The sequence below is a fragment of the Copadichromis virginalis genome, linkage group LG22 (assembly GCF_057382275.1).
Source record: "Copadichromis virginalis isolate Kocher_CV1m ecotype Utaka linkage group LG22, C_Virginalis_male_GT1.1, whole genome shotgun sequence".
Classification (NCBI taxonomy): Eukaryota; Metazoa; Chordata; class Actinopteri; order Cichliformes; family Cichlidae; genus Copadichromis; species Copadichromis virginalis.
This window is the reverse complement of record NC_140638.1, coordinates 29,619,800-29,647,209: the sequence shown is the minus strand read 5'-3', so window position 1 is coordinate 29,647,209 and position 27,410 is coordinate 29,619,800. Positions and strand designations below refer to the sequence as shown.

General features: G+C 41.9%; 1 protein-coding gene across 3 annotated transcripts; it reads left to right on the top strand.

The window, feature by feature from the left end:
• Positions 1-1,418: 1,418 nt before the first annotated feature.
• Positions 1,419-26,732, top strand: LOC146683618 (CMP-N-acetylneuraminate-beta-galactosamide-alpha-2,3-sialyltransferase 1-like). 3 transcript variants are annotated; one of them, XM_085445754.1, is made up of 8 exons: positions 1,419-1,563; positions 5,349-5,412; positions 5,791-6,059; positions 7,885-8,084; positions 8,251-8,418; positions 8,765-8,810; positions 9,256-9,375; positions 26,456-26,732. In XM_085445754.1, the coding sequence occupies exons 3-8, from the start codon at positions 5,808-5,810 to the stop codon at positions 26,621-26,623; spliced, it is 954 nt and encodes a 317-aa protein (XP_085301880.1). In that variant the 5' UTR covers positions 1,419-1,563; positions 5,349-5,412; positions 5,791-5,807; the 3' UTR covers positions 26,624-26,732. The 3 variants fall into 3 exon arrangements, with proteins under 3 accessions (XP_085301880.1, XP_085301878.1, XP_085301879.1); XM_085445752.1 differs by lacking the exon at positions 1,419-1,563 and having other exon boundaries at positions 5,355-5,412; XM_085445753.1 differs by lacking the exons at positions 1,419-1,563; positions 26,456-26,732 and adding an exon at positions 9,520-9,564 and having other exon boundaries at positions 5,355-5,412.
• The last annotated feature ends 678 nt before the right edge of the window (positions 26,733-27,410 follow it).

Genomic DNA, 27,410 nt, shown 5'->3' with positions numbered 1-27,410 from the left:
AGAGCAACAGGACCGCTGAGTCTTTGACTTTATTTATTTTCTGCTGTGTTTTACTTGCATCTATTTGAAAGAGTGAGTGTAAACACAAAAAATATTTTATTTTATGTGCTGGAATGTGTAGAAAATAGGTTTAAATGTTAAACTAATTTATTCAAGTCAGAATGTTGCATGTAATTAAATTTTTGCTTGATGCATAAAGTTAAAAGATTAAAACTGATAAAACAAGTTAAAAAACAAAGAGACTTTTCCATTTGATTACATTTTGTATGATGGATTATGCAGAAAAAGTAGAATTGGGCTGAAAGATCTATCACTTTATCACCTCTTCAGGTTGTAAATCGTGTTTTTAAAAAGTAACTAAGTAATTAATTACTTTTGAAAATAAGTAATCAGTAAAGTAACGGGATTACTTTTTTGGGGAAGTAATCAGTAATTAGTTACTGATTACTTTCCTCAAGTAACTTGACCAACACTGATTATGACTGTGTTTTGGTTTCTGTCCCACATTTCAGGTCTCTATGTTCTGTCTCCCTAGTCTCTGTTAAGTTTACGTGTCGGTGTGTTTCCTGTTTTACATTTATAGTCCCTGTCCTGTGTGTATTGTGTCTGGTCTTGCTCCCCCTTGTCTCGTCACCCCTGATTTGACCCATCTGTGTTTCCCTCCTGTCTGTCATCCCCTGATTGCTCCCTCTGTGTATTTAAGGCCTGTTTTCTCTGTGTCAGTGTTGGGTCGTTAATGTCTGCTCGCCCTCATACTATGCTGTGTGTTCTGTTTATCTGCTTGCCAGTCTGCTAGTTTATTTCTCTCCAGAATAGCTAGTTTTCTGTCCGGTCCGCAACTCGCAATAAAGCTGTGCATTTTGAGTTCACCTTGCCTCTGTGAGTCCTGCATTTTGGGTCCTTTTCCCTGCCTGCACACAGCCATGACATATGACATATCTAGTCTTTGATTTTCCATGTTACAAGATACTTTCTACTTCAGCAAATTAAGACAAGGCATCAGGTTTCACTTTAAGCACCATAGCTTAAAGTGAAACTGAATCGACCAAAAACTAGCTGCCATCTGACTGAATGGGAGTTCAACTGTTTTTTTTGCAGGTTGAACAGGTTTCTTTGTTCTGCCAAAACAATGAACGGTAGCGCGGTCCTCTCTAGCCTCTGATCTGAGAAAGTTATATAAAAGTAATATATAATCTGAATGCTTATCTGCTGATTATATTGTTTTATGTATAAGAGAGGGCCAGTTTTGAGTTTGAGTTAAAAGTACTGACAGGAAACTATGCTTTTGCAAAAATAGGACCTGCAGCCAGAAAGTGAAAGTAAGCAGAGTCTTTGATCAAAACTTGAAGTGTGTGTGACGTCTAGAGGAATTATATAAATGACTAAGCTTCCTGTTTTACTTCAGACTTTGGCTGACATGTCTGTGTGTCTGCTGAGTCTCCATATTCCGGAATATGTAAAATTAAAGATAATTTTTTGAGTTTGACCACTTTGAGCTTTGTGTCTTTTTTGGCCGTAAAGAATACAAAGAACTGGGATTTAATACGCCTCTGCACAAAAAAAGTAAGGAAAGCTCAATTCTCACTGTTTAACTGCTCTGGCTCCTGTTTCAGGCGTTCTGTCCCGGACAGGACTCTCACTGTGAACTTTGATTATGTTATTGTAAACAAACTGATTGTAAACTCGATCGCTTCTGTGCATTGTGTCTGCTTTTGGGTCAATTTCTGTGCCATCTGTGACAAAGTTATCATCTTCCAGATTATAATAAATAGGTAGATAAGTACCTTAAAAATGTAATCCATAGTGTAATTGGAGTTGTATATACATTGCTACACAACTAATAAATGGCTTAATATCAGTATTATTCATTTTTAATTCAAAAATTCAGTATCTAGGAAGTATTAAAATGTATGCTAGTATCCTTTTTTGGAAGTGTTTCTTTTACTCCAATATTGTGACGGATTTGAACATTTGTCAATGTCGTAAATAGCATACAAATCATCATCAGTTTTAATAATAGAGTACTGTTACTTATTTAGAGACCTCTTTATAGTGATGATATGTTTATATCACAGTCACTGTTGACTTCTTTGTCTACTAAACCACCGAATCACTCACAAACCATGAAATATGCATATTGTATTCGTTAGTCAGTAGTTAACAGCTATTATTATTGCAAGCAGCTGACAAACCTTTTAACATGTCAGCAGTCATACTGGTCACAAAATAAAGTAAAAGTTTAGAACTTTAGAACTTTAGAAAGCAAATTTAACGCATTATTACCAGTCCTTTCGTCTGTACTACTGACACTTAATGTGTTGACAACCTTAGGTTGTGTCCACGCCTTCTCTGTCAACATTATTTTCACTATCAACAAACCTGATGCTTCAGGGCAAAACAGTGACAAGTCACAGTGTAAAAACAGTGACTTGTCTAAGAAGTTTACATCCAATGGTTTCCACATAGTGGAAATGGCAGAGATAAACCCCTAAAATTCCCTACACCTTCCTTTCACCTAAATTTAAAAATGAAAATCTAAATTTTGCAAGAGAGAAAAATATTGCCATTAGTCCCATTTAAGAATAAACTTAAATGGGATAGGCAAGCAAGCATTTCTAAGTGATGTTATTTGTAATGTTTCAGTTGAGAGAAAAAAAATATATTAAGCATCATGTGTCTTTTGCAAGCCAGCTGCACTCACATGATCCTCTACTGATCCAAATCAGCTAACATATTATAAGCAAAGATAATAATCTGTATCTTAATTCAAAAATATCATATAACACTACTGTTTTGTAAATATTAAATAAATTGCTTTCCAGTGTTTAAGTCAAATTAGTTAGTATGACAAATAGTTCTTTTAAAATTTACTTGAAAAAAACCCCCAAACAACTATTTTATTTTTTAATAATTTTATTAAATCTATTTTTCTGGATGATAGAAGCCACTTATGAAGCATATCAATGAAAAAAAAAGATTAGGTTTTGGAAGAAGTATTTTGCAAACTAAAACACAAAATGTGACACACTCTGGGCAGAGAGACATCCATAAAGAATGGCTTAAGAATGGACTAGTAAAAGCGCTATATAAATACAGGCCATTTACCATTTACCATTTACCATTTAATGCTGGATGAGGACAAAAACACACAATTGGTTGAAATAAATACCCAAAGTTTCACCTGAAGACATCAATGTGAAAACAAAAAAAACAAAAAAAACATCACAGTAAGAACAGTGGCAGAGGTCAGAAATAATTGCATCAAAGGGGCCCAATGTACCGTGTTTTTCGGACCATAAGGCGCACCGGATTATAAGGCACATTAAGCGAAACAAAACAGTCAGATAAGTCAGATTGTATTCAACTCATTCTTCTTCCTTTCTCCACTTCCATACCATTGATTCATTAATGTTGATTTTTCATTAATACTTAGGCAAGACCTCTTTATAGATATAAAGGGGAAATATGGTACATCCCAATGAGATCATTGGGATGTACCATATTTTCCGCACAATAAATATGATGAGTTCTGAAAAAATGAAAACGTACAGCTCTGCCATCACTTCCAACATAAATTAAGACAGAAAACTAAATAGTGACGTTTGTAGGGTTACTGAAGTTGGGCTAGTTGGTATATAATGATGTGCTGCGTGATCGCTAGTGACACAGCTATGTTAGCATAACATAAACACAGTGAAGCTGGAGGATGAACGCTAACTTTTTAGCAACTGAGATAATCCATCCACAATACAAGGTTCGTCATTAATATACTGCAACAACATGGTAATAGAGCAGCTGCGAGAGAATTCAACATTAATCAATCAATGGTACAGAAGTGGAGGAAGCTAGAAGAATGAGTTGAGTAAAATTTGGCTTATCTGGCCGTTTTGTTTAGCTTAATTCGCCTTATTATCCGGTGCACCTTATGTATGAAAACAGATCCGATCATCAAGCCCACTCAAGAATGATGCTATTTATTTTAGGGATTGGAACATTTAGTCCTATCAAGTAATCATAATAATAATAACAATAACAATTGCAACAACAATAAGAACTCTTATTATTATTATTATTATTATTATTATTATTATTATTGAAACACTTTTTCACATTATACACTGGATATTACACAACGATAAAGGTTCTCCATTTATTTTTTATTACAGTTAGTATGTCCTTTGCATGGTAATACTAGCAGCAAAGGACACAAAAAATGACATCAGACAATGACATGTGAAGGGGTCCTGCCCAAATATCAATGACACTATCCTCTTGAGGCTGTTTTGGCAGCATTATTTAGACAACTTATGTTGGGTTTTCTATTACTTTGTTACTTGTTCATTTGTGTTCTTAGTAGCCTCAATGAATGGTGAGTGTTAGTATTTGTAGCTACCATGTTGCATAGTGTTTTAGAGTTAGAGGATTTAAAGATAGGCGATTGTGGGCGAGACACTTCACCTGTTGCCTTCTGGTGGTGGTCAGAGGGCCCGGTGGCGCCAGTGTCTGGCAGCCTCGCCTCTGTCAGTGCGCCCCAGGGTGGCTGTGGCTACAATGTAGCTTGCCATCACCAGTGCGTGAATGTTTGTGTAAATGGGTGAATGGGTGGATGACTGGTTGTGTAAAGCGCTTTGGGGTCCTTAGGGACTAGTAAAAGCGCTATACAAATACAGGCCATTTACCATTTAAGATTCTTAAGTTTTCAGCTAATAATAAAGAACCTCTAGTAAGAATTATGCGTTAAATGTTATGGTGTAAAACATGGACTCAAATATCAGCTGTATTGTGCTGATAAGAGGCTAATAGAATATATATTTAAAGGTATTTATGTATATGTGTTTGCATGTGTGTCGGTTTGTGGGTTGTCATAATAAAATAAAATTTATTGTCACAACTTCTCTGTGTGGCAATGCACAAGTCAGACACAACCTCTATAGTTATTTGCACATAGTCAACAACCACTCCCTCCCTCCCTCCCTCTCCCACTGAATAGTTGCTCATTACTTGATAGCTACATGGATAGCTTAATAGATATATCCTACAAGTTCTTCTTGACTCATATTCCTGGTTTGCAGATGCATTACATTTACACTCTGTCTTATCTCACACTAATCTGTAGCGAACCTCTGAAGTGTGTTTGCATTTATTTAGTATGCATTTCCCAGATTTCTTTTTTCCCTATTTTTTCAAACAGTTTAGCAATTTATCTTGTTCTGCCTCAAATAGAGTGGCCTCATATTGTGTAGTCAAATTCTTCAGAAGCAAATGGGATAATTTTAATGAGTGCCATTTTGAGTTGTTTTGCTTTTTAATCATTGTGTTGTTTTTGTTGCTATGTTACTTCGTTTTAGGTTAATCAGCACCAGAACCACAAGGAAAGTTTAACTGAACAGGAGTTTTTCAACAGCAACAGAGGTAAGCAGAGAAAACAATGAGATAAACAGTTCATGCAAATGCAGAATCTGACCAAGATCTAGAAATATTTTGTACTGTGTTTTCCATTCTGTTGGGTGTCATACTGTTTTATTCAACTTCAAACAACAGATCTTGTTACTTACATGAACTAATAATGTGGGAGGTGATTTATGCTGGTAAATGCTATCTGTTCAAATGCCATGAATATAAGAGGACACTAACCAACTTTTTATGCTTATCCGATTTTGTGCATTCCAGTGCAATGCTCTTAATATGCTGCAAACTATAAATATTTATAAGTAAAGAGTTATTGTTTCTATTACTGTATTCTAAAGGCTTAGTCCTATTTTTCACATTCACACATGTATTTGTTCTCAGATTGGAACTCTGCCAAGATGTATTTCAAATGGGGAAGATCCAGAGTTAGCATTTTCCCGCTACTGAGTATCACAGCAATTGTTTTGGTCTCCAATCTTTTATGGAGTTTTTCTGGATATACCTTCTGTCATCGCGAGCCGAGTCTTTGTGGCTGTCAGAAATGTCTAAGAGACAGTGATCCTTGGTTTAATGACATCATTAGTGAAGCTCCTGTACCCTTTCTGTCACAGAAACATATACCTTCAGAGGAAGATTTCCTCTGGTGGAAGGTAAATAATAAAAAAAAATCAACATATCACTTTTTTGGCTTCTGTGGTGATGTTAAAGGTATTATTATTATTAAAGAGCAGTATCAAGTATGTCATGACATTTAACAACATATTGCTGCTGTTAAATGACACGGTCTACCTCCATCCAAAAAACAAGCACAAATATTCCTCTATTGTGTAAGTAAACAAACTACACAAGTTTAGAGCACCTTGTACTATCCATCGTTTATTCTTTTAAATATACTGCACTCTTCACCCTACTGTATTTCTACCTGAAGAATGGTAAAATCCTTACCATTTACTGGCAATGACAAGTTCTGGAAAACTTTTTTAGTTCCTTTAGTGAAAGTCGCAATATCACAATATGAAAGCGCCTCCCTACGCATAAAACTGGATCATTGGCATTTTTTTTAAAGGGCCAGATTTACTAAATGGGGCAAAATAGCATGAGAGCGAATTCCCACTTATTAGTAAGACAATCAGTAAGGCAATTGTTTTGGTCTGCAACCTTTTATGGAGTTTTTCTGGATATAACTTCTGTCAAAAGAAATGGCTTAATATGGCAATGAGTATTTTTTTTGTTTCTCTCAAGAAAGGGGTAGCGTTCAGGCCCAGGGGTTGAGGTTCTCACTAATGATAACTTAGAGCTCTGAGGTAAAACTGTGACTCTATCTGAATTGAAAGACAAAAAAAATATTCGAATCTACAGTATATGTTTGTGTAAGTACTGTTCATAATCTATCATTGCATAAATGTGCACAACTCATATGCTTGAAGAAACTTACAGATTAATGCTGATGTTGTATCTTGCAGATCAGTCTTAAACTTTTCAGAACAATTCTAAATAGGTCTGTGCGATATGACCAAAATCTCATATCCCGATATAAGAATTCTATCATCCTGATAACGATATAAATCACAAAAATGTGACATTTTCTGTAAATTCTGTGAATATCGGGCAGCTCGACTTGCGGGAAGTGTTTCCAGCTGCGCGTCATGTAGCTGGAGTTGAGTGTTTTAACCGATGCACGAAACGATACATTTTTAGACATAAGTTGTAACGGCTGCCGTTTTCTTTGTGAGTATTTATTACACGGCATGCTGCGGAGAAAAGCCGGTTCTAACGTTTGAGTCTAAGGTTTATTTTTTAGCACCTGGCGGCTCTTTTTTACTATTCATGCGTAAATAATCTACTTTTTCGCGTGGTTCAGTTTATTTTGAAAAGTCTCAACAGGATCATGAGCTTTATTGTGAAAGGTTTATGTGGAACATAAACAAACGGACACGCGATGGTGTTACCGTCGTTGTTGCTAACCACAACGGATAAAAACAGGCGCTTGTCCGCCCGAAGTGTGGTAATATTAAATATAAGAGAAAGAGAGAACTTTAAGAAATTAATATAGCCACTGCAGTGACCATCAAAACAATGAAAAAATATTGCTGTAAAAAGTTCATTATGCAACACCACGAAACAAACTATAGCATAAAATGAAACGATAGACGTTTTTATATCGTCATCGAATATATATCGTTATATCGAACAGCCCTAATTCTAAATATCAAATTAAAGTACTGAATTAAACTTCAGGCCTAATAAGATTTTTGCCTAAATCAGTATACATTTTTTACTCTTGAGCTTCAGTGATCTTTCACAGTTGTTGTAAATGGCGCATCATAATATTGATGCTGATATGGAAAAATTTTGAAAGGGTCTTTCCCAGACTTACTGGTGACTCATGAACTTGTAATCATTGGGAAATTCTATAATATTTTTGTTCTGTGGGGAAGTTTGATTTTTTTTCAATAACTTTCTCCTCTTTGTCAGAACTTACAGGGGGCAAGACTTCAGAACTTGACTTTGTACAATAAAACTCTAGAGAGGCTATTTCAGACAATAACACCAATTGCAGATATTGGAGAACCTCGTCCTGATCACTGCAGGAGTTGTGCCGTGGTGGGGAATTCTGGAAATTTGAGAGGATCGCATTATGGACCTCTTATTGATTCCCATGATATCGTAATAAGGTAATAATCATTTAACACAAACACAAAATCTAATGTAAACAATGTTCTTGCGAGACAAAAAGTATAATATAATATAATATAGTATAATATAATATAAGTCTATGTATATTTATGTATCTAAAATGCAAAAATGTGTGCTAAATATGTATCCTTCTGTATTATTTAGAATGAATCGGGGGCGTACCAAAGGCTATGAAACAGATGTTGGAACCAAAACAACTCATCATGTCATGTATCCAGAGAGTTCTACTAGACTGGACAATACCACTCATCTCTTGTTTTTTCCTTTCAAAACACGTGACTTTTTGTGGCTCATGAAGGACATAAATCGAGGGTAGGCTAAAAGGGCTACTGTCTTAAAACCTATGTTGCCAGAAATTGTATAACTGTTTTGCTCTGAATAGCAGATTTTAACTGCTTTGCAACATAGTTTCAGCTAATTGTAAGGAAAAATGCAGTATAGTTTTTTGTTTTTGTTTTGTTGTTAGAACAACCAAATTAAACAAAACAGTTTTTGAGACAACCCATCAGAGGTCAGCCTTTCTTTTTTTAAACAGCAAAAAGTGCATAAAGTTATATGAATTGTTATATGAACAACTTAATCTTTTGTTGTGATGTGCTAGTCTTAGGTAATTATTAGCATTTATTTATGTAATCAGTTCATTTCATCTTTTTAACAGGGAAAATGGTGCTCCAAACTTAAAGAAGATAGCTAACAAAGATTTGGTGAGTATTTTAGGTTTACATGAACAAAACTGACATATAAGCTACCATTAATTCAGGCAGGAAACAAAGTCAGCTGATTTTACACACTGAACTGGATAATCTCATATACAGTAGTTTTTACTATTAACCTGATTTAGCATATCCACCATTGCTACAGATGTGCAAGCCATTTCACAAGTCACCTGCACCTCAGCTTTTTCTTTGTTGCAGTATTTACTGTTTACTCTGCTCTGTATTGGGTATTGTTATGGTTTTCCCAATCTCTCATACTTGGCATTTATGTGCCTGGAAGGTCATGCAGGTCAATAGTCAAAGCCATACCACCAAAAACAAATACTGGCTTCTTTTAGCTACAGTCGTGCTAATTTAAAGTATTTTGTGAATTCATTGCAGAAAGTAATAGTTCATAGAACTCAGATTTAAGGCTATGTCTGATTCATAATAGATCTGGATCCTCCATCCGGCTTTCATGAAATATGTTCATCAAGAATGGCTGGGAAAGAAGGGTGCTTATCCATCCACTGGCTTTCTTGCAGTGGTTCTCAGCCTAGTGATGTGTGATGAGGTATGTTCACTTTAAACAATTTGTACATTATGCATCTGACTGACAGTGGTGGTAGTTAAACACTGATTTACCAGCAAAGCTGAGAAAAGTCTGCCTTAGATGACTACATGCCTAAAACAGAAATGTATCTATGGTTATTTCAAGAAGAGTCAAGAAGAGTGGACATCTGATGGTTGACACATTTACCTGCAAACCAAAGGCAGCAACTACTCTAGCTAAAGACACATGGGTTGTGTTTAAAGGTGGTACCATGAAGGATATCAAGTGTTAAAAGTATTGCCAAATCGAACATGTAGAGCCTACCCGCTTGTGTCAACAGAACAGCTGAAAGTAGTTTTACATAACTCTTGGATAGCAATGTGTAAAAATGCCATACCTGATGTAAGAGCCAATTAAAGGTTAATTTTATTAGTACTGGTAAAATGATTAGAGGAGAAATATACATGTTTGATGTTAAGAATATAATTTCTAGTTAAGGCTTTCACAATAAAACAGGAAACATGAATCACAACTCAGAGACACGGACTCAACACAGAGAGACAGAAAATGACACATGGAACTGAACTATACATGAAACCACAATTCCTAAAACATGGATAACAGAAACATGAAACTCTAATAATAATAATCACAACCACAACAAGAGAACAAGAAAACAATCCATGATGCAAAATTAAACCAAAACATAATAAACTCAAAATACCGGGTCCAACGGACCCAAAACCGTGACAGATACAGTCAATGTGGAGTTTTTGGCATGTTATGAAGCTGGTTTACACTATGTCTATTAAAAATTCTAAGCAGAAGACAAATAGTGCATGCAACTTGAGCCAATAAACCCCTGCAACTTATAAGATGGCAGATGAAAGAGAGGTGGGAAGAACATGTAAGTTAACAGAGAAGGCTTTGGAAGAAAAATTACAAAGATGTATTGCTTTAAGAAGACGAACATTAGGAACAATCACAGGCAAAATAAAGGAGATAAAGATAATGATGAGTGATGCTCAGAACCTTCAAAATTTGAAAGAAAGGGTGGAAAGTGACTTTGCATAGGCTCTGAATGAGTTTCAAAGTCACAATAACCAGGTTATGAGCCTTTTGTCTGAAGAAGAAAAAATATTTGACCAGGACAATTGGTTTGAGCCCAAAATGGCATCAATAAGAGAGTTTATGAAAACAACAAAGAAATGGATAGCAGAGGATCATAAGCATATGATTCCAAATGAAGCTGAGCAGCAGGAGCACGTTACAGTTGGCTTGGAGGAAGCTATTAACCCAGATGACAGTGCATCACAGGTTGGAGCTAGAAAGGATGCAGTTCATAGCTCGCGTGGGTCTCAAGTCAGCCGAGCATCTACAACAGGGGTGCCCAATCCCAGTCCTCGAGAGCTACCGTCCTGCAGCTTTTAGACGCATCCTTCTTCTGACACACCTGAATCAACTGAATGCCTTGTTATCAGGCCTTTGCCAAACTTGATGGCATGCTGAAGAGGTAATCACACCATTTGATTCAGCTGTGTTGGAGTAGGGATGCATCTAAAAGCTGCAGGATAGTAGATCTCGAGGACTGGGATTGGGCACCTGTTACGGTTCGGCGTTGGCAGTGTATTGTTTTAGGAGTTTTGTTTTGGCGTGACTGTTATGTGTTTCCTGTTTTACTTTGAAAGTCTGTGTTATCTTAGTGTTCAGTTACGTTTCCTTGTCTCGTCAGGTCTAATTTGCCCCAGCTGTGTTTCCCTCCTGTGGTCCATTCCCTAATTGCTCCTTCTATGTATTTAAGCCCTGTGTTTCTGTATGTCATGGTCGCGATCTTCCCCCCGTTGTAAATAGTTTGACGTCTTGTGTTTGGTGATGTAAATAAATGTCGTTTCTTGCTTTAAATCTCGTTTTGGGATTATTTTTGTGGAAGCCCGTATTAGTTTTTTCTCGTGTGTTTTTTCCTTTATTTTTACTCTTTTCGTGTTGCACTCCGGTTGCCTAGGCCGGGGTGTAACATATGGGGGCTCGTCCACCCGCTGGAGGGTCCGAGGGAGGGACCGCTTCAGCCGTCTGTCTTCGCTGGAGGGTCCGAGGGCCGGTCCAGCCTTCATCCGCCTTCGCTGGAGGGTCCGAGGGAGGGACCGCTTCAGTCGTCTGTCTTCGCTGGAGGGTCCGAGGGCCGGTCCAGCCTTCATCCGCCTTCGCTGGAGGGTCCGAGGGACCGCCCCAGCCTTCGTCGTCTGCTGGAGGGTCCGAGGGACTGCTCCAGCCTTCTGCAGCTGGTGGGCTGCGTGTCCGTGTTTGCAGCTGGTGGGCTGCGTGTCCGTGTTTGCAGCTGGTGGGCTGCGTGTCCGTGTTTGCAGCTGGTGGGCTGCGTGTCCGTGTTTGCAGCTGGTGGGCTGCGTGTCCATGTTTGCGGCTAGTGAGCTGCTCGTTTGTCTTCGCTGGAGGATCCGAGGGACCGCTCCAGCCTTCTGCAGCTGGTGGGCTGCGTGTCTGTTTTTGCAGCTGGTGAGCTGCTCGTCTGTCTTCGCTGGAGGATCCGAGGGCCCGCTCCAGTTTTCCGTTTCCACTGGAGGACCCGTCCAGCCATCAGCGTCGCCTGCGGGACGGCGGCCGGTGCCGTATGGGCTGGACATGGAACAAACATTTTTCGTTGGGGTTGTTTTAAATGTTTGTTTTTTTTGGGTGGGGGCGTATGTTACGGTTCGGCGTTGGCAGTGTATTGTTTTAGGAGTTTTGTTTTGGCGTGACTGTTATGTGTTTCCTGTTTTACTTTGAAAGTCTGTGTTATCTTAGTGTTCAGTTACGTTTCCTTGTCTCGTCAGGTCTAATTTGCCCCAGCTGTGTTTCCCTCCTGTGGTCCATTCCCTAATTGCTCCTTCTATGTATTTAAGCCCTGTGTTTCTGTATGTCATGGTCGCGATCTTCCCCCCGTTGTAAATAGTTTGACGTCTTGTGTTTGGTGATGTAAATAAATGTCGTTTCTTGCTTTAAATCTCGTTTTGGGATTATTTTTGTGGAAGCCCGTATTAGTTTTTTCTCGTGTGTTTTTTCCTTTATTTTTACTCTTTTCGTGTTGCACTCCGGTTGCCTAGGCCGGGGTGTAACAGCACCCCTGATCTACAACATCTAGAGTTTCCTCCACTCGTGCTAAACAGGAGGCAGAACACGCAGCCTTGCTGGAAAGAGCCGCAGCATTGAAGAAAAAGAAGAAAAAGCAAGAACTTGAGTTAGAGTTGGCCAGGATTAGGCAACATCTTGAGTTTGAAACAGCAAGAGTCAAAGCGGAAAAAGAAGAGTTAGAGTTGGAGACTGCATTAGCAGAAATTCAAGCAAAATTAAAGGTGCTCAAAGAATGTGAAAGATCTGAAGATGGTCTGAGCAGTTATGTGTCAATACAAAGATCCCAAGGTCGAGGAGTTAAAAAGGAAAGAGTTGGCATAATGCTCCCACAACAAGCTGATGTGAGTAGTCACGCTAATTCACAAGTGCAAAACTCACAGGTACCACATCCAGTCCCCACTCATGGGCTTAATGGTCACGTTAACAGAAGTGATGATGTATTGTCAGTCATGCAGAAACAGAATGTAATCACTGAGTTACTTGTGAAACAGCAGCAGCTGGCTCAGTTGCCATCAAAGGACATTCCGGTTTTTAAAGGTGATGCACTACAGTATAAGGCCTTCATAAGAGCCTTCGAACAAGCAGTAGAGCAAAAGACTGATAACGATCAAGATAAGCTGTATTTTTTGGAACAGTTCACTGCTGGCGAACCACAGGAGCTAATTCGCAGTTGTGTACAAAGGTTACCGTGAGGCCAGACGGTTGCTACAGAGAGTGTACGGTATACCGTACACTCTCTGATGGTGTGCAGCATTCCCACGTCTAACAGGCAAAGGAAGCTTTGGAGCACACATGTAATTTCACGCTGTTGGAAGATAAACAAATAGAGAATGGTAAATTTACATGAACCTCACTCTAAATGGGTTTATATAAATATCATATGTAATATGGCAATGACAAACCTTAGCAGACTCTGTGGGTCCAGCTTGCGCAGTGAAGCACGAGCGATTTGCTCCTGTACTGGGCATTCCATTGTCCTCCTCTACCCACGCAGTGCCTTCTTTTGCCGTCTGGCTCAGACAGGGCTTCCCAGTACCAGGGGGGCCTCTTCCGAGGAGGCATGTTGGGTTCTTCCGTCTCCTTTTCAGATTCTTCTGAGGAGGTATCAGTGGCCTGCTGGACAAATGAAACCTCTCCTCCATCAGAATCTGCTTCGTTCATTTCCTGAAGCAAGGCCCAAGGATGTTGCGCCGATAGGTTATTCCTGCATGGCAGTGATACGGAGGCCATCCTGATGTGCGTTCTCAGAAATGCGAAGAAGAAATGATTCTCCCTCCTGGTCGGTCTGCTTTTATGTACAGTACTGTGCTGTAGTCAAGCAATGCCACTCCTACACATACATAAATCTCTCCTGGTTGGGGGAGGGTGTTTTGCACAACAAAAGCAGGAGAACAATGGAGCTACTACATTTATTTCATGCATACATACATATACATGCATTTCACCCCCATGTCATACTGTGTATGGTTGTGTGTGTGTGACAAATAAAAAATTTGAATTTTTACTAACCCTGCACAAATTTGCGTAAATTCCCTGAACCTAACACCTCCTAGTACCCTGCTGAGAGGCCTTCAGCTCCATTGTAGGGTTGTAACCCAGATTTTTCTCTTACCTTGGATCTGAGCTACTCTGAGTGAACAAATGCAAATCTTCCAGGCCTCAAAGATAATGGGTGGTTTGCACAACAAAAACAGGAGGAGAATCGAGCTGATGACCTGTGAAAATTTCAGCAGGGGTGATTAACACCTCAGGACATCCACCAGAAAATAAAAAAGTCAGTAATTCTAGGAGGTCTTACCGGTAGGTTCAGGGGATTTACGCAAATTTGCGCAGGGCTAGTAGATCTAGTAGTAGGGACTTGTACCAGGAAAAAAAAAGAGGCTCAGTAATTCTAGTGTTAAAGGTTAATTTTATTGGTACTGGTAAAATGATTAGATGAGAAATATACATTATACGTTTGATATTAAGAATATAATTTCTAGTTAATTTCAAAAAACTGTTTTGTTAAAGGTATAGAATATAAAAGTGCGACATTCTAATGCACTTTTTAGTATTTTGGGCTTCCGGCACACTGTAATTACGTAGTTGGGGAGTCGGATAAGCTGGAAGCAACACAGTTTTTTGACAGAGTCTTGCCATGTAAATTAAAAGTTTCAATAAACATCTTTTTTGCAAGAAAAGTACCTGGACTTGCTCGCGTTTCAAATGCATGTTGCCAGACTGACTCCTAAAGGTGGTACAGAAGAGTGAAATAGAGATGGAGTGCCGCCACTACACTTGGTATTGATTCAATGCTAAATACAGGGCCAGTGTTGGAGTCAACCAGATTCAACAATTAGTTTTAACTTGGCAAGAACAGTGTAACATGATTTTTGAGCTGAATGTGTTTGTTTGCCTGAAAAACAATTTTTGTGTCAGGTTTTGTTTAAATGGGCGATCTTGTGTCATTGGGGAAGACACTTCACCCGTTGCCTACTGGTGGGGGTCAGAGTCCACCAGTGTCCGGCAGCCTCGCCTCTGTAAGTGCGCCCCAGGGTGGCTGTAGCTACAATGTAGCTTGCCATCACCAGTGTGTGAATGTGTGCGTGAATGGGTGGATGACTGAATATGTAAAGCGCTTTGGGACCCTTAGGGACTTTAAGGGAAATTAAGTTGACATTTAAAAATCAAGGGTTACTACATTCAGAAATTTCCTTAGTTTATGTTTGATGTATATATTTTTTCAGTTCTACTAAAATATTTTATTTAAAATCTAACAGTTGGCTGAATATATTTAAATGTCTGAATATAATCTGTAGGCACTAGGTCTGCTAAAGTAACAAGTATGATGATCACTTAAACATTGAAAATTAACATTAACTCAATCTAAACATTAAAACATTATTTTCATACCAAAATAAACAGGCTGTTTGGGAAGTATCACAGCCCTTCATTTGTTATTGTTCCAAACTCATTTTTCAGAATTTCACACACAATATGCACAATATAATGACAAAGTGAAAAAAATTTCTTGAAATTCTGGAAGATGTATTAAAAAAAATCATTAAGTCATGATACCAGCTAAAATCTATCAGTAACTGTAAATCCTGCCACTTAGTGCAAATTAAAATCAGCTGGTTCAGTTCCAACTCGTAAACTATAAAAAAGGTGTCCCATTACCAACGTGTCACACAATCAATCAATCAATCAATCTTTATTTATAAAGCACTTTTCATACAAAAAATGTAGCACAAAGTGCTTTACATAGTTAAAAGCAGCCCACCCCACCCTCCAACTCACTCTCCACACTCTCATTAACATAAATGATGTGAATACACAAATATCAAAGGAGCTTGCAAAGAAAAGCGTCTGGACTTCTTTAAGTTACTTGAAGACGTTTCACCTCTCATCCGTGAAGCTTCTTCAGTTCTAAGGTCAAATGGTGGAGAGTCCCAAAACGTGCGGCTATCCTAAATGGGCGTTCTTAAAGTCAGCAAAGAGGCACAGAAAAGAAGACCAGACACCAGCGAGGGAGGATAAGAAGGACAGACGCAACAGCATTGTCATCCCCTATGTAGCCGGTGTATCAGAAAAATTCAGGAGAGTTTTCTCCAAGCATGACATCCCGGTGCATTTCAGACCCAGCAACACGCTCAGACAAAAAACTGGTTCACCCGAAAGACAAAACGCCAAAACACAGACTTAACAATGTGGTGTATGCTGTACAGTGCAGCGAGGAATGCCCAGACCTCTACATTAAAGAGACCAAACAGCCACTTCACAAGCGCATGGCACAACACAGAAGAGCCACCTCCACAGGACAAGACTCAGCAGTCCATCTGCATCTTAAGGATAAAGGACACTCTTTCGAGGATGCCAATGTTCACATTTTGGACAGAGAGGACAGATGGTTTGAAAGAGGAGTGAAAGAAGCCATCTATGTCCACTGTGAGCGACCATCTTTGAACAGAGGCGGGGGTTTACGACACCAACTCTCTGCCATCTATAATCCAGTTTTGAGATCCCTTCCCAGACGCCTTAACGCCCACTCACATCCTGGGCCATCTGACCTCAGGAATTCGCATGATAAGGTGGGGCCAGGTTTCACAATGAACACACCCGAAACTCTGGCTGATTGGGACCCACACCCAGTTTCACACCTTAGCTCAGGCGATTAGAGGATCATCAGGGGGTCCTTTTGTCCCTCTGTGGGGGGTTACTCCCACTAGGTTTATATCTGGGACTCTCTACCATTTGACCTTAGAACTGAAGAAGCTTCTCGGATGAGAGGTGAAACATCTTCAAGTAACTCAAAGAAGTCCAGACGCTTTTCTTTGCAAGCTCCTTTGACTACGATGACCTGGATGACTGAGAACCTTCACAGACAATACACACATATCCCCCCCCACACACACACACACACACGCGCACACTTAAAGAGTAAAAATTGGGCAGGGTTCACATGAGCCAAGTGAGGAAACACTATAACAGGGAGCTGTCTGCACCGGGAGCCGGTCACAGACCACAGCCTCCAGGCTGGGCACACAGCAGAAGGGAGGCAAAGGAGCCCCCCAGCCAGGCTGAGAGGACCCCCAGAGACCCAGCAGCCACGGTCGATCACAGCCCCAGTACAGAGAGACCCCTCCGAGGAAACACTGGAGATAAACAAGGCGTTGTTGGAATGCTACTACGCAAGTAACCCCGGCGGAAGGGGCTACATGAATAGGATGAGGGACCTATGGATTCTTCGATACCCAACATCCACAATGACGGCGAAACAACTAGTAGCTCAGTGTTCCAACATTCGAAAGAAGGGACTGCTCTCACAGCTAGAGATTGACGAGGTACAACACAAATGGAGGCAAGGAGGAGTCAGGACGCCAGGTCAGGGGGGAAATATCATCACCCCCACCCGAGATTGGGTACATAGCCCCAAGTGCGATAGGAGAAGGATCGTTGAGTGCGAGAGGAGCTGACCTGAAAAATAGGATCATGGCCAAGCTTGAAACCTGGATCCCCCGTAGCCGGTTACCAAGATTACGTGAAGTACCCTCAGAAGGTCTGCTAGATGATGTCAATGCAGCACTACGGACAATACCTACAACCACGATTACCGACTCTAACAAGCTGATCTACAATACGGCAGCAGTGATCAGTGAGATGCTTGGCTACAAGTTGAACAGCCACAAGGGGCAGTACCCTCCATGGAGAAGAAGGCTAGAGGGCAAGATCAAAGTAGCACGGAGGGAGGTTAGCCAACTAACGGAGTTGCAGAAAGGTGCGACAAAGAAGGTGCATAAGAAATACAGCAAGCTGTCCATACCTGAGGCCTTGGAAACTGCCAAGCAAAGACTCACAGCCTTGGCCAGCCGCTTGAGGAGGTACACCAGAGAGATAGAAGGCAGGAGAATAAACCAGCTGTTCTCAACAGAACCAGCAAAGGTGTACTCTCAGTGGCAAGGGAACAATAAGAGAACAGCACCACCAAGGCTGGAGACGGAGCAATACTGGAAGAGCATATGGGAGAAGGACGCAACCCATAACGGCAATGCTCAGTGGCTAGTGGATCTGAGGGCAGACCACAGCGACCTCCCTGAACAGGGTCCAGTAACCATCACAGTGGCAGATATCCAAGAAAGGGTCTCCAGTATGAAGAGTTGGACAGCACCAGGGCCCGACATGGTTCACACCTACTGGCTAAAGAAGCTGACTGCACTCCACGAGCGACTGGCAGCACAAATGAATCAGCTGCTTGTTAATGAGAGACACCCGGAATGGCTAACCGAAGGTCGGACGGTCCTGATCCCCAAGGACCCCAAGAAAGGACCGGTCCCCTCCAACTACCGACCAATAACCTGCCTCAGTACTACATGGAAGCTCCTGTCATGCATCATATCGGCTAAGATCAACAGGCACATGGGTCAATACATGAGTGAGACACAGAAAGGAATTGGCAAGAATACCAGAGGCGCAAAACACCAGCTACTGGTAGACAGAACAGTCAGCCGAGACTGCAAGACCAGACTGACCAACCTGTGCACTGCCTGGATTGATTACAAGAAGGCCTATGACTCAATGCCCCACAGCTGGATACTGGAATGCCTAGAATTGTACAAGATCAATGGGACCCTAAGAGCCTTCATCAGGAACTCAATGGGGATGTGGTGTACAACACTAGAGGCCAACTCCAAGCCCATAGCACAAGTCACCATCAAGTGCGGGATCTACCAAGGAGATGCTCTGTCCCCACTGCTGTTCTGCATAGGCCTGAACCCCCTCAGTGAGATCATTAACAAGACTGGCTACGGATACCGACTACGGAACGGAGCAGTTGTCAGCCACCTCCTGTACATGGATGACATCAAGCTGTATGCCAAGAGTGAACGAGACATCGATTCACTGATCCACACTACCAGGCTATACAGCAATGACATTGGAATGTCGTTCGGACTGGAGAAGTGTAGTCGGATGGTAACAAAGAGAGGGAAGGTAGTCAGAACTGAGGGGATTGAACTACCAGAAGGCAACATTGCAGACATAGAGGACAGTTAAAAGTAGCTGGGGATCCCGCAGGCGAATGGGAACAATGAAGAGGCCGCTAGAAAAGTTGCAACCACCAAGTACCTGCAGAGGGTCAGGCAAGTCCTGAGGAGTCAGCTGAATGGTAAGAACAAGATCCGGGCCATCAACACGTACGCCCTGCCCGTGATCAGGTACCCTGCTGGGGTAATAGGCTGGCCAAAGGAGGAGATAGAAGCCACTGACATAAAGACAAGAAAGCTCCTTACCATGCATGGAGGGTTTCACCCTAAGTCCAGCACCCTGAGGCTGTACGCTAAGCGGAAGGAAGGGGGCCGGGGACTGGTGAGTGTCAGCACCACAGTCCAGGATGAGACAACGAACATCCAAGAATACATTGGGAAGATGTGCTCAGTGAATACCTCAGGCAGCAGAAACCCAAGAAAGAGGAGGGAGACGAGGAACCATCATGGAAGGACAGGCCCTTGCACGGTATGTACCACCGGCAGATAGAGGGGGTGGCTGATATCCAGAAATCCTACCAGTGGCTGGACAAAGCTGGACTGAAAGACAGCACAGAGGCACTGATCATGGCAGCACAAGAACAAGCTCTGAGTACAAGATCCATAGAGGCTGGGGTCTATCACACCAGGCAAGACCCCAGGTGCAGGCTGTGTAAAGATGCCCCAGAGACAATCCAGCACATAACAGCAGGGTGCAAGATGCTAGCAGGCAAGGCATACATGGAACGCCATAACCAAGTGGCCGGCATAGTGTACAGGAACATCTGTGCCGAGTATAACCTGGAAGTCCCAAGGTCAAAATGGGAGATGCCCCCAAGGGTGGTGGAGAATGACCGAGCTAAGATCTTGTGGGACTTCCAGATACAGACGGACAAAATGGTGGTGGCTAACCAACCGGACATAGTGGTGGTAGACAAACAGAAGAAGACGGCCGTAGTGATCGATGTAGCAGTTCCGAATGACAGCAATATCAGGAAGAAGGAACACGAGAAGCTGGAGAAATACCAAGGGCTCAGAGAAGAGCTCGAGAGGATGTGGAGGGTGAAGGTAACGGTGGTCCCTGTGGTAATCGGAGCACTAGGTGCGGTGACTCCCAAGCTAGGCGAGTGGCTCCAGCAGATCCCGGGAATAACATCGGAGATCTCTGTCCAGAAGAGCGCAGTCCTGGGAACAGCTAAGATACTGCGCAGAACCCTCAAGCTCCCAGGCCTCTGGTAGAGGACCCGAGCTTGAAGGATAAACCGCCCGCAGGGGCGTGCTGGGTGTTACATAAATAAATGTACCACTTGCCAATATGACAACAGCCCCACCAAGGCTGAAGATTTAACAAAAGTGGAAGTGCATATGAGAGAAGGATGCAACCTATAACAACAATGTTCAGTGGCTAGTGGAGCTAAGATCCCAGCAACAGAAATTGTGAAAACTGTACTTAGTGTATTCAATAGAGATGTAGTGAACAACAATACAGGCAAACTTCAAGCCAGTTGCACAAGTTTTATCAAATGTGCCATTTTGCTCTGTCCCCACTGCTGTTCTGCATAAGCCCGAATCCCCTTAGCCAGTTTATTAACAAGCCTGGCTATGGAAACCAACTACAGAATAGTGCAACTGTTATTCAACAACTCAATCTGGATGACATCAAGCTGTATGTAGCCTTTGCCAAAACAAATTGTTTATTTTGATTACTGAAAAAGCGATCTCAGGTCATTATGTTCTTAAATTTTCAAAAGCATATTAATAGTGTCATGAATCGCTGTGTGGCAGGCAAGCAGGAGTGGTGGACCCAAAATGCAGAACTCAGACACGGAAGTGAAACTTAAAGCGCAGCTTTATTGCTGGGAAAAACCTTGTACAAACTAAACTCACCAAAAGAAAACCAAAAGTCAGAACAGAGGAACCAAGGACTGAAACACTGGAAAGAAACACTAAACTGGAGCAGAAGACCAAACACTAGGAACATAGAAGCAGAACACACAGCTAGTTGAGGGTACGACGCGACACTAACACAGAGAAACACAGGGCTTAAATACACAGATGGCAGTAATCAAGGGATGAGAGACAGGAGGGGAACACACCTGGGAGAAATCACAGCTGACGAGGCAGGGGAAACGTAAACTGAGCACACTCACATATGACACAGACCTTCACAATAAAACAGGAAACTCAGACACATGGAACCAGACAAGACATTGAACTAAACAGACAGATTCACAAACAGATGGGGTGACACCATAGACAGACAGAGACACAGACTCAAAGGCAGACCAAAAATAACACAGAACTCAAAAAATAATAATCATCATCATAAACTAGAAAATGATAACCAAAAGCGCTGGGTCACTGACCCAGGACCATGACAAATAGTTAAAATGTAGAGAGAAACTATTTAAAAATTATATCATTTAACCTTTAAGTGGAAAAGTTTGGAATGCACGTGTTTAACGTATGTGATGTGTATTGTTTAGACTCACTGCCTTCTTATTTACATTTTGAAGTGTCCTTTATTATATTGTTTAATTTTATAGGCATGTAATAAAGCTCGTGTGCCCCCAGCCAATCCATAAGAGTTTTAGGTAAAGGGGTGGGATTTGGCGGGGGCTGTGGGGTCTACTGTGTGTGAGAGAGGGAGGAGAGATAAGCTACTGCTATCGAGTGGACATTTGAGTCTGTAAACTAGCAACATGCTGTTACTTTCATGGTTGAAAGTACCTCATATGTGGAGCTGTTGTAACCTACCAAGAGGAGGAGGAGACAGACGTTTTACCAGTGTGATGGAAGCAAAGCTCGTATGGTCTCTTCTGCTGATTTGAGTTTTGAATTTAGTGTGACTGTGGGTTTTGTGTGTCGTGGCTGAACCCTGCTGGTAGCCTTGATGCCCTTTTTCCCATCTGTCCCTTTGAATTGTCTGAAGCTCTGAATATCGATGTTGGCATGCGCCTTTTATTTTATTGGTTGTTTACAAGTGAAGTGGCCACAGTGCAACCCAGCCATGATTTAGGCCTGCAACAAGGGTTTTATTTTTAAGAACGTCTGGGACTGAGTGTGCGTGGGCTACCCGCGCATTTGCGTACATAAGATTTTCTGGAGGAGAACAGACATTTCTTTAGAATTCTTAAAGATGTCGAAGAAGCAAGCTCCTTTAAGCAATTACTTTGGTGTTCCTCCACTTCCAAAGAAATGTCAGAAGGAGTCTGAACCCGCAAAAGAAGCGCGTATTCTCGGAAAAGTGGTTGCAGGAGGTGAGCTGGCTTCAAACAAATGATGAACGCACAGAGAAGTGGGGCAGAATATGCCGTGAAAATCCCACTCTAGCGGACAAAAACAGTGCGTTTCATATGTACGTAAACGCACGTTGCAACTTCTTATCTGGTGCACGTCTTTTATTTTGACAGCGCATGCGCACCTGCGGACCACTTATGTGCACCCCTGATCATAGTGAATGAAATGTAGTGAACACCACTTTATCAGTTCTACATATTAATTTACCACTAAACTCAAATGTTTTTACTTTATTTCGTTTTTTTCTTTCTACTGGGAATCACTCACTAAAGTGAAGTGCATTTCAATTGATATGCTTGTCTTGTTGCTTGTTGATTTATATTTTGGGTTATAAGCATGAACAAGACAATATCAAAAGCAAATTACACCTTTGAGACCCAGGCCCCACTCACAGCTACATGAGACAGGTGTTACATGTATGCCAGGAGTGACATCAATTCTCTTGGATGTACAACAATGACATTGGAATGTCATTCAGATGGAAGAACTGTTGTCAGATGGTAATAAAGAGAGGGAAACTACTCAGAACCAAGGGAATAGCACTACCAGAACCTTGTAGACACTGAGGATAGCCACAAGTACCAGGGACTTCAACAGGCAAATAGGAACCATGAAGAGGCCACTGGAAAAGCTGCAACTCAGCCACCTGAGACATTGTCCTAAGAAGGGAAGGTGACCAAGGTCTATTGAGTGTCACAACCACTGACTAGGATGAAACAAAAGATTCATGAGTACATCAGCAAGATAGACACAACATATTGGTTAGTTATACCAAGTGATAGCAACCTCAGGAAAAAGGAACACGAGAAGCTTGAGATATACCTAGGGCTGAGAAAGGACCTTGAGAAGATCTGGTGGGTGAAGGCAACACAACAGTGATTCAGTGGTAATTGGAACATTGACCCCCAAAGTGGGCAAGTGGCCTCAGTGTCATGAACTCGCTGTGGGCAGGCAGGAATAGGACCCAAAAGCAGACTCCCAGAAGCAGGAAGTGAACTCAAAAAACATGGATTTATTGCTGGAAAAAGGAAAAATCGTACAGAACTAAATTGGGGAATTCTAATAATCATTCACACAGGGAAACACAGGGAGAGTCACAAAGCTATGAGGACACGGAACTGAGGGAGATGCGGACATAAATACACAGACGGATCATGAGGGAAGTGAGAACACATGGGAAGCACAGCTGGCATGAATAACCATAAAGAGACAGGGGAAGAGCAAACACAAAATAACGCACACTGACGGGAGACTATCAAAGTATGGAGGAGAGGCAACCGAGAGGGGGCGAGGGAGAGAGAGAACAAAAATGATGGACTAGGGAAATATGAAGGAATAAAACACATGGAGGGGAAACAAGACACAAGGCTCACATTGTATAAACACAGACATTCAGGTGAGACAGAGGACAAAGACACAAGGGGAGATCTAATAAACCATACTGAACAGAATAAGCTAGGAACCATAGAATACAAGTGAACTCAAAAATAATACAGAATCAATCAAAAACCTGGATTAACGGAGATGTTCGCGCGGCACGGAGCACCGCCTTTGCCTCCGCGAACACATCGGACTACAAACACGCACATTACCAACTCCGGAAGACGATCAAAGCAGCCAAACGTGAGTACAGGGACAGGGTGGAGCAACAGTTTGACAACCCTCGGAGTATGTGGCAGGGACTAAACACGATCACAGACTTTAGAGGGAAAACCAGCACACCACAGACCACGGCCTCTCTGTGTGAGGATCTAAACGTATTCTACGCTAGATTCGACACAGCGAACACCATGAGACCGGACAGTGTGCGCACTGCGGATGACGTCAGTGCGCACACTGTGTCTGAGGAGGATGTGCGGAGGTGCTTCAGGAAGGTGAACGCACGCAAAGCTACTGGTCCGGACGGGATTCCCGGCCTCGTCCTCAAGTCATGCGCGGCTCAGCTGGCTGGAGTGTTCACGCACATCTTCAACCTTTCCCTCTCTCTGTCTGTAGTCCCAGCCTGCTTCAAAATGGCCACCATCGTCCCTGTACCCAAATCCTCCACCATCTCCTCATTGAACGACTGGCGACCTGTAGCCCTGACCCCCATCGTAAGCAAATGCTTCGAGAAGCTGGTCAGGGACTTCATCTGCTCTGCACTACCCGACTCACTGGACCCTCTACAGTTCGCATACCGCCACAACAGGTCCACTGATGATGCCATAGCCCTGACACTACACACTGCCCTGTCACACCTGGAGAAGAGAGACACGTATGTGAGAATGCTGTTTGTAGATTACAGCTCAGCATTCAATACCATTGTTCCCTCGAAGCTGGATAGGAAACTGCAGGATCTAGGACTGAGCAGCTCCCTCTGCAGCTGGATCCTTAGCTTCCTGTCTGACAGACGCCAAGTGGTCAGACTGGGCAGCATCACCTCATCCCCCGTCACACTGAACACTGGTGCTCCACAGGGGTGTGTACTGAGCCCTCTCCTGTACTCACTCTACACCTACGACTGCACAGCCACTAACAACTCCAACATCATTGTGAAGTTTGCGGACGACACTACAGTGGTTGGTCTTATCACCAAGAGTGATGAGACAGCTTACAGGGAGGAGGTCAGCGCCCTGACCCACTGATGTCAAGACAACCATCTCACCCTCAACGTCGCAAAGACAAAGGAGTTGATAGTGGACTTCCGGAGGTGCAGAGAAGTACACACCCCCATCACCATCAGCGGCGCTGCTGTGGAGAGAGTGAGCAGCTTCCGGTTCCTTGGCGTACACCTGGCTGAGGATCTTACGTGGTCAGTACACACAAACAAAACAGTGAAGAAGGCGCAGCAGCGCCTCTTCTTTCTCAGGAGACTGAAAAGATTCGGCATGAGCCTCCGCATCCTCAGGACCTTCTATCACTGTGCCATTGAGAGCATCCTCACTGGATGCATCACCACCTGGTATGGCAACAGCACCGCCTACAACTGCAAAGCTCTCCAGCGAGTAGTGCGGTGCTCTGAACGGATAATTGGAGGTGAGCTTCCCTCCCTCCAAGACATCTACAGGAAGCGCTGCCTGAGGAAAGCGGGGAGGATCATCAAGGACTCCAGTCACCCCAGCCATAAACTGTTCAGACTACTTCCATCAGGAAGGAGGTTCTGCAGCATCCAGTCCCGTACCAGCAGACTGAGAGACAGCTTTTTCCATCAGGCCATCAGACTGCTGAACACTTCATAGACACCTCAGCTTCACTATTGGAACTTTAACATTATGCACTCCATACTGTACAGTAATGCCACTGTTCTGCACATGTCTCACTCTGTATATTTTATTTTATTTATTTTATATATTCTATTCATTGTTTACTCTATTTAATTTGTAAAATATGTGTACACACACACACACACACACACACACACGTAGAAAAATATTTAGTATACACATCCAGAAATGCATATACTATTATATATTGTACATATATTTATTAGTTTCAGATGTAGCCATTCTTGTATTTTGCTTGTTTACATTATTGTATTTTGCACAACTCTGTTGCTTGTGAAGCTCGCACACAAGAATTTCACTCACATGTGCTGTACCAATGTACCTGCACATGTGACAATAAAAGTGATTTGATTTGAATGACCAAAAATGCACAACACCCCCCCCACCAAAAAAACAAAAAAATCAAACAAACAAAAAACTGGGTCAAAAGGACCCAGAAACATGACACTTAGGGGATCCCAGGACTGAGAAGTGATTATCAATGATTATCAGTCATGTTCCAGTCTGGAATCTGGCTGTACCACTCAAGGACATTTACAAAGTGGTCAAGAAGTCACTTTTTTGTTATCTTGGTTGCATGCTTAGGGTTGTTGTACTGCTAGAAGAACCTTCACTCCAGTGAGTGCTCTCATTAACGCTAAAACTGTCAGTGAAGATACTACCCATCCCTATTCCTTTTGCAGAATCCCTGTCATCACAGCATTTATGCATAAAGTGCTCTATGGGCTGATTTTCATTAACTCCTCAGTCAGCTTTGTGGTATTCTCCATGTCCTCAATAGGACATGGAGATAATGATGTCTTTTAAGAATGCTATTAGTTAATATATAAAAGAATGAATGAATAAACAAATAAATAGAATGCTCCTAGTGGAAACAATACATTAAATCTTTACTTCAATTTTTTTCCCCAGGTCACTATCTTTGGGTTTGGAGCAGACAGCGGGGGAAGCTGGAGCCATTACTTTGAAATCCTTAAAAATAAAAAATTTAAAACAGGAGCCCATCCAGGAGCAGACGAATATAAAATGATAGAGAAATTACACAAAAAGAAGACAATTGTTTTTTTTAAAGGATGGTAATTTCTTTTTCATGTTTTCATTTCTGTCTTTATCAGTTGCAAATCATCTAACCATAGACCTGTGTTATAAAAATGAATAAGTGATGGTAATTGCCCCCCCCCCCCCCCCCCCTTCAAAATAAACACCACTATATACTAACTTTATCTATATTTGACTTTATCACTAGTAACCTTATATACATAGCTGGACTGGCCATTGGGCATACCGGGCATTTGCCCGGTGGGCCGATGGTAATTTTTTGTTTTAAATGGGCCGATGTTTTGTTGTTGTTGTTGTCTTTTTTTCGTAACCGTGTAAACAGTGAAAGGTGGCGGATTGGACAGATGCTGGCAGACATGTAAAATTAACTCAATTGTTTGGTAGTGGCTATGGTGGAGCTTTCACAGATTCAGTAAAATTAGCAAGTACTGGAGGCCAGCAGGTGGATGGGGGAAAGGGGAGGCAGAGGTGGAGAGACCCATGGCAGCCGCCGGTCTGACTGTCAGGTGAAATGAGCTTCAGGTAAGAAGTTATGACCTGCAGTCTATCTGGGTCAGATATAAACCAAGTTTAGTTGTAGTTTGTTTTCGTTGTGCTAACTTTTTACAGTCAGTTACAATAACTCGTACTGTGTACTAGCTAGCATGACAGAGTTTTTATACAGCTGGGTGGGTGCTATATGTTACTGGTGAACTTTATTTTATTCATATGGTTAATTAGTAGAGTTGTCTACCATCCTGTAAAAAACGGAATCCTCTGGTATTCAGAGTTAATATTACGCGTTTCGTATTGAGCTGAAAATAAATGC

Excerpts from the sequence above, each read along its gene's own strand:
- LOC146683618 (XM_085445754.1), top strand. The coding sequence starts at position 5,808 with ATGTATTTCAAATGGGGAAGATCCAGAGTTAGCATTTTCCCGCTACTG. Across the intron at positions 8,085-8,250 it reads TCCCATGATATCGTAATAAG|AATGAATCGGGGGCGTACCA; the intron begins GTAATAATCATT and ends TGTATTATTTAG. Across the intron at positions 8,419-8,764 it reads ATGAAGGACATAAATCGAGG|GGAAAATGGTGCTCCAAACT; the intron begins GTAGGCTAAAAG and ends TCTTTTTAACAG.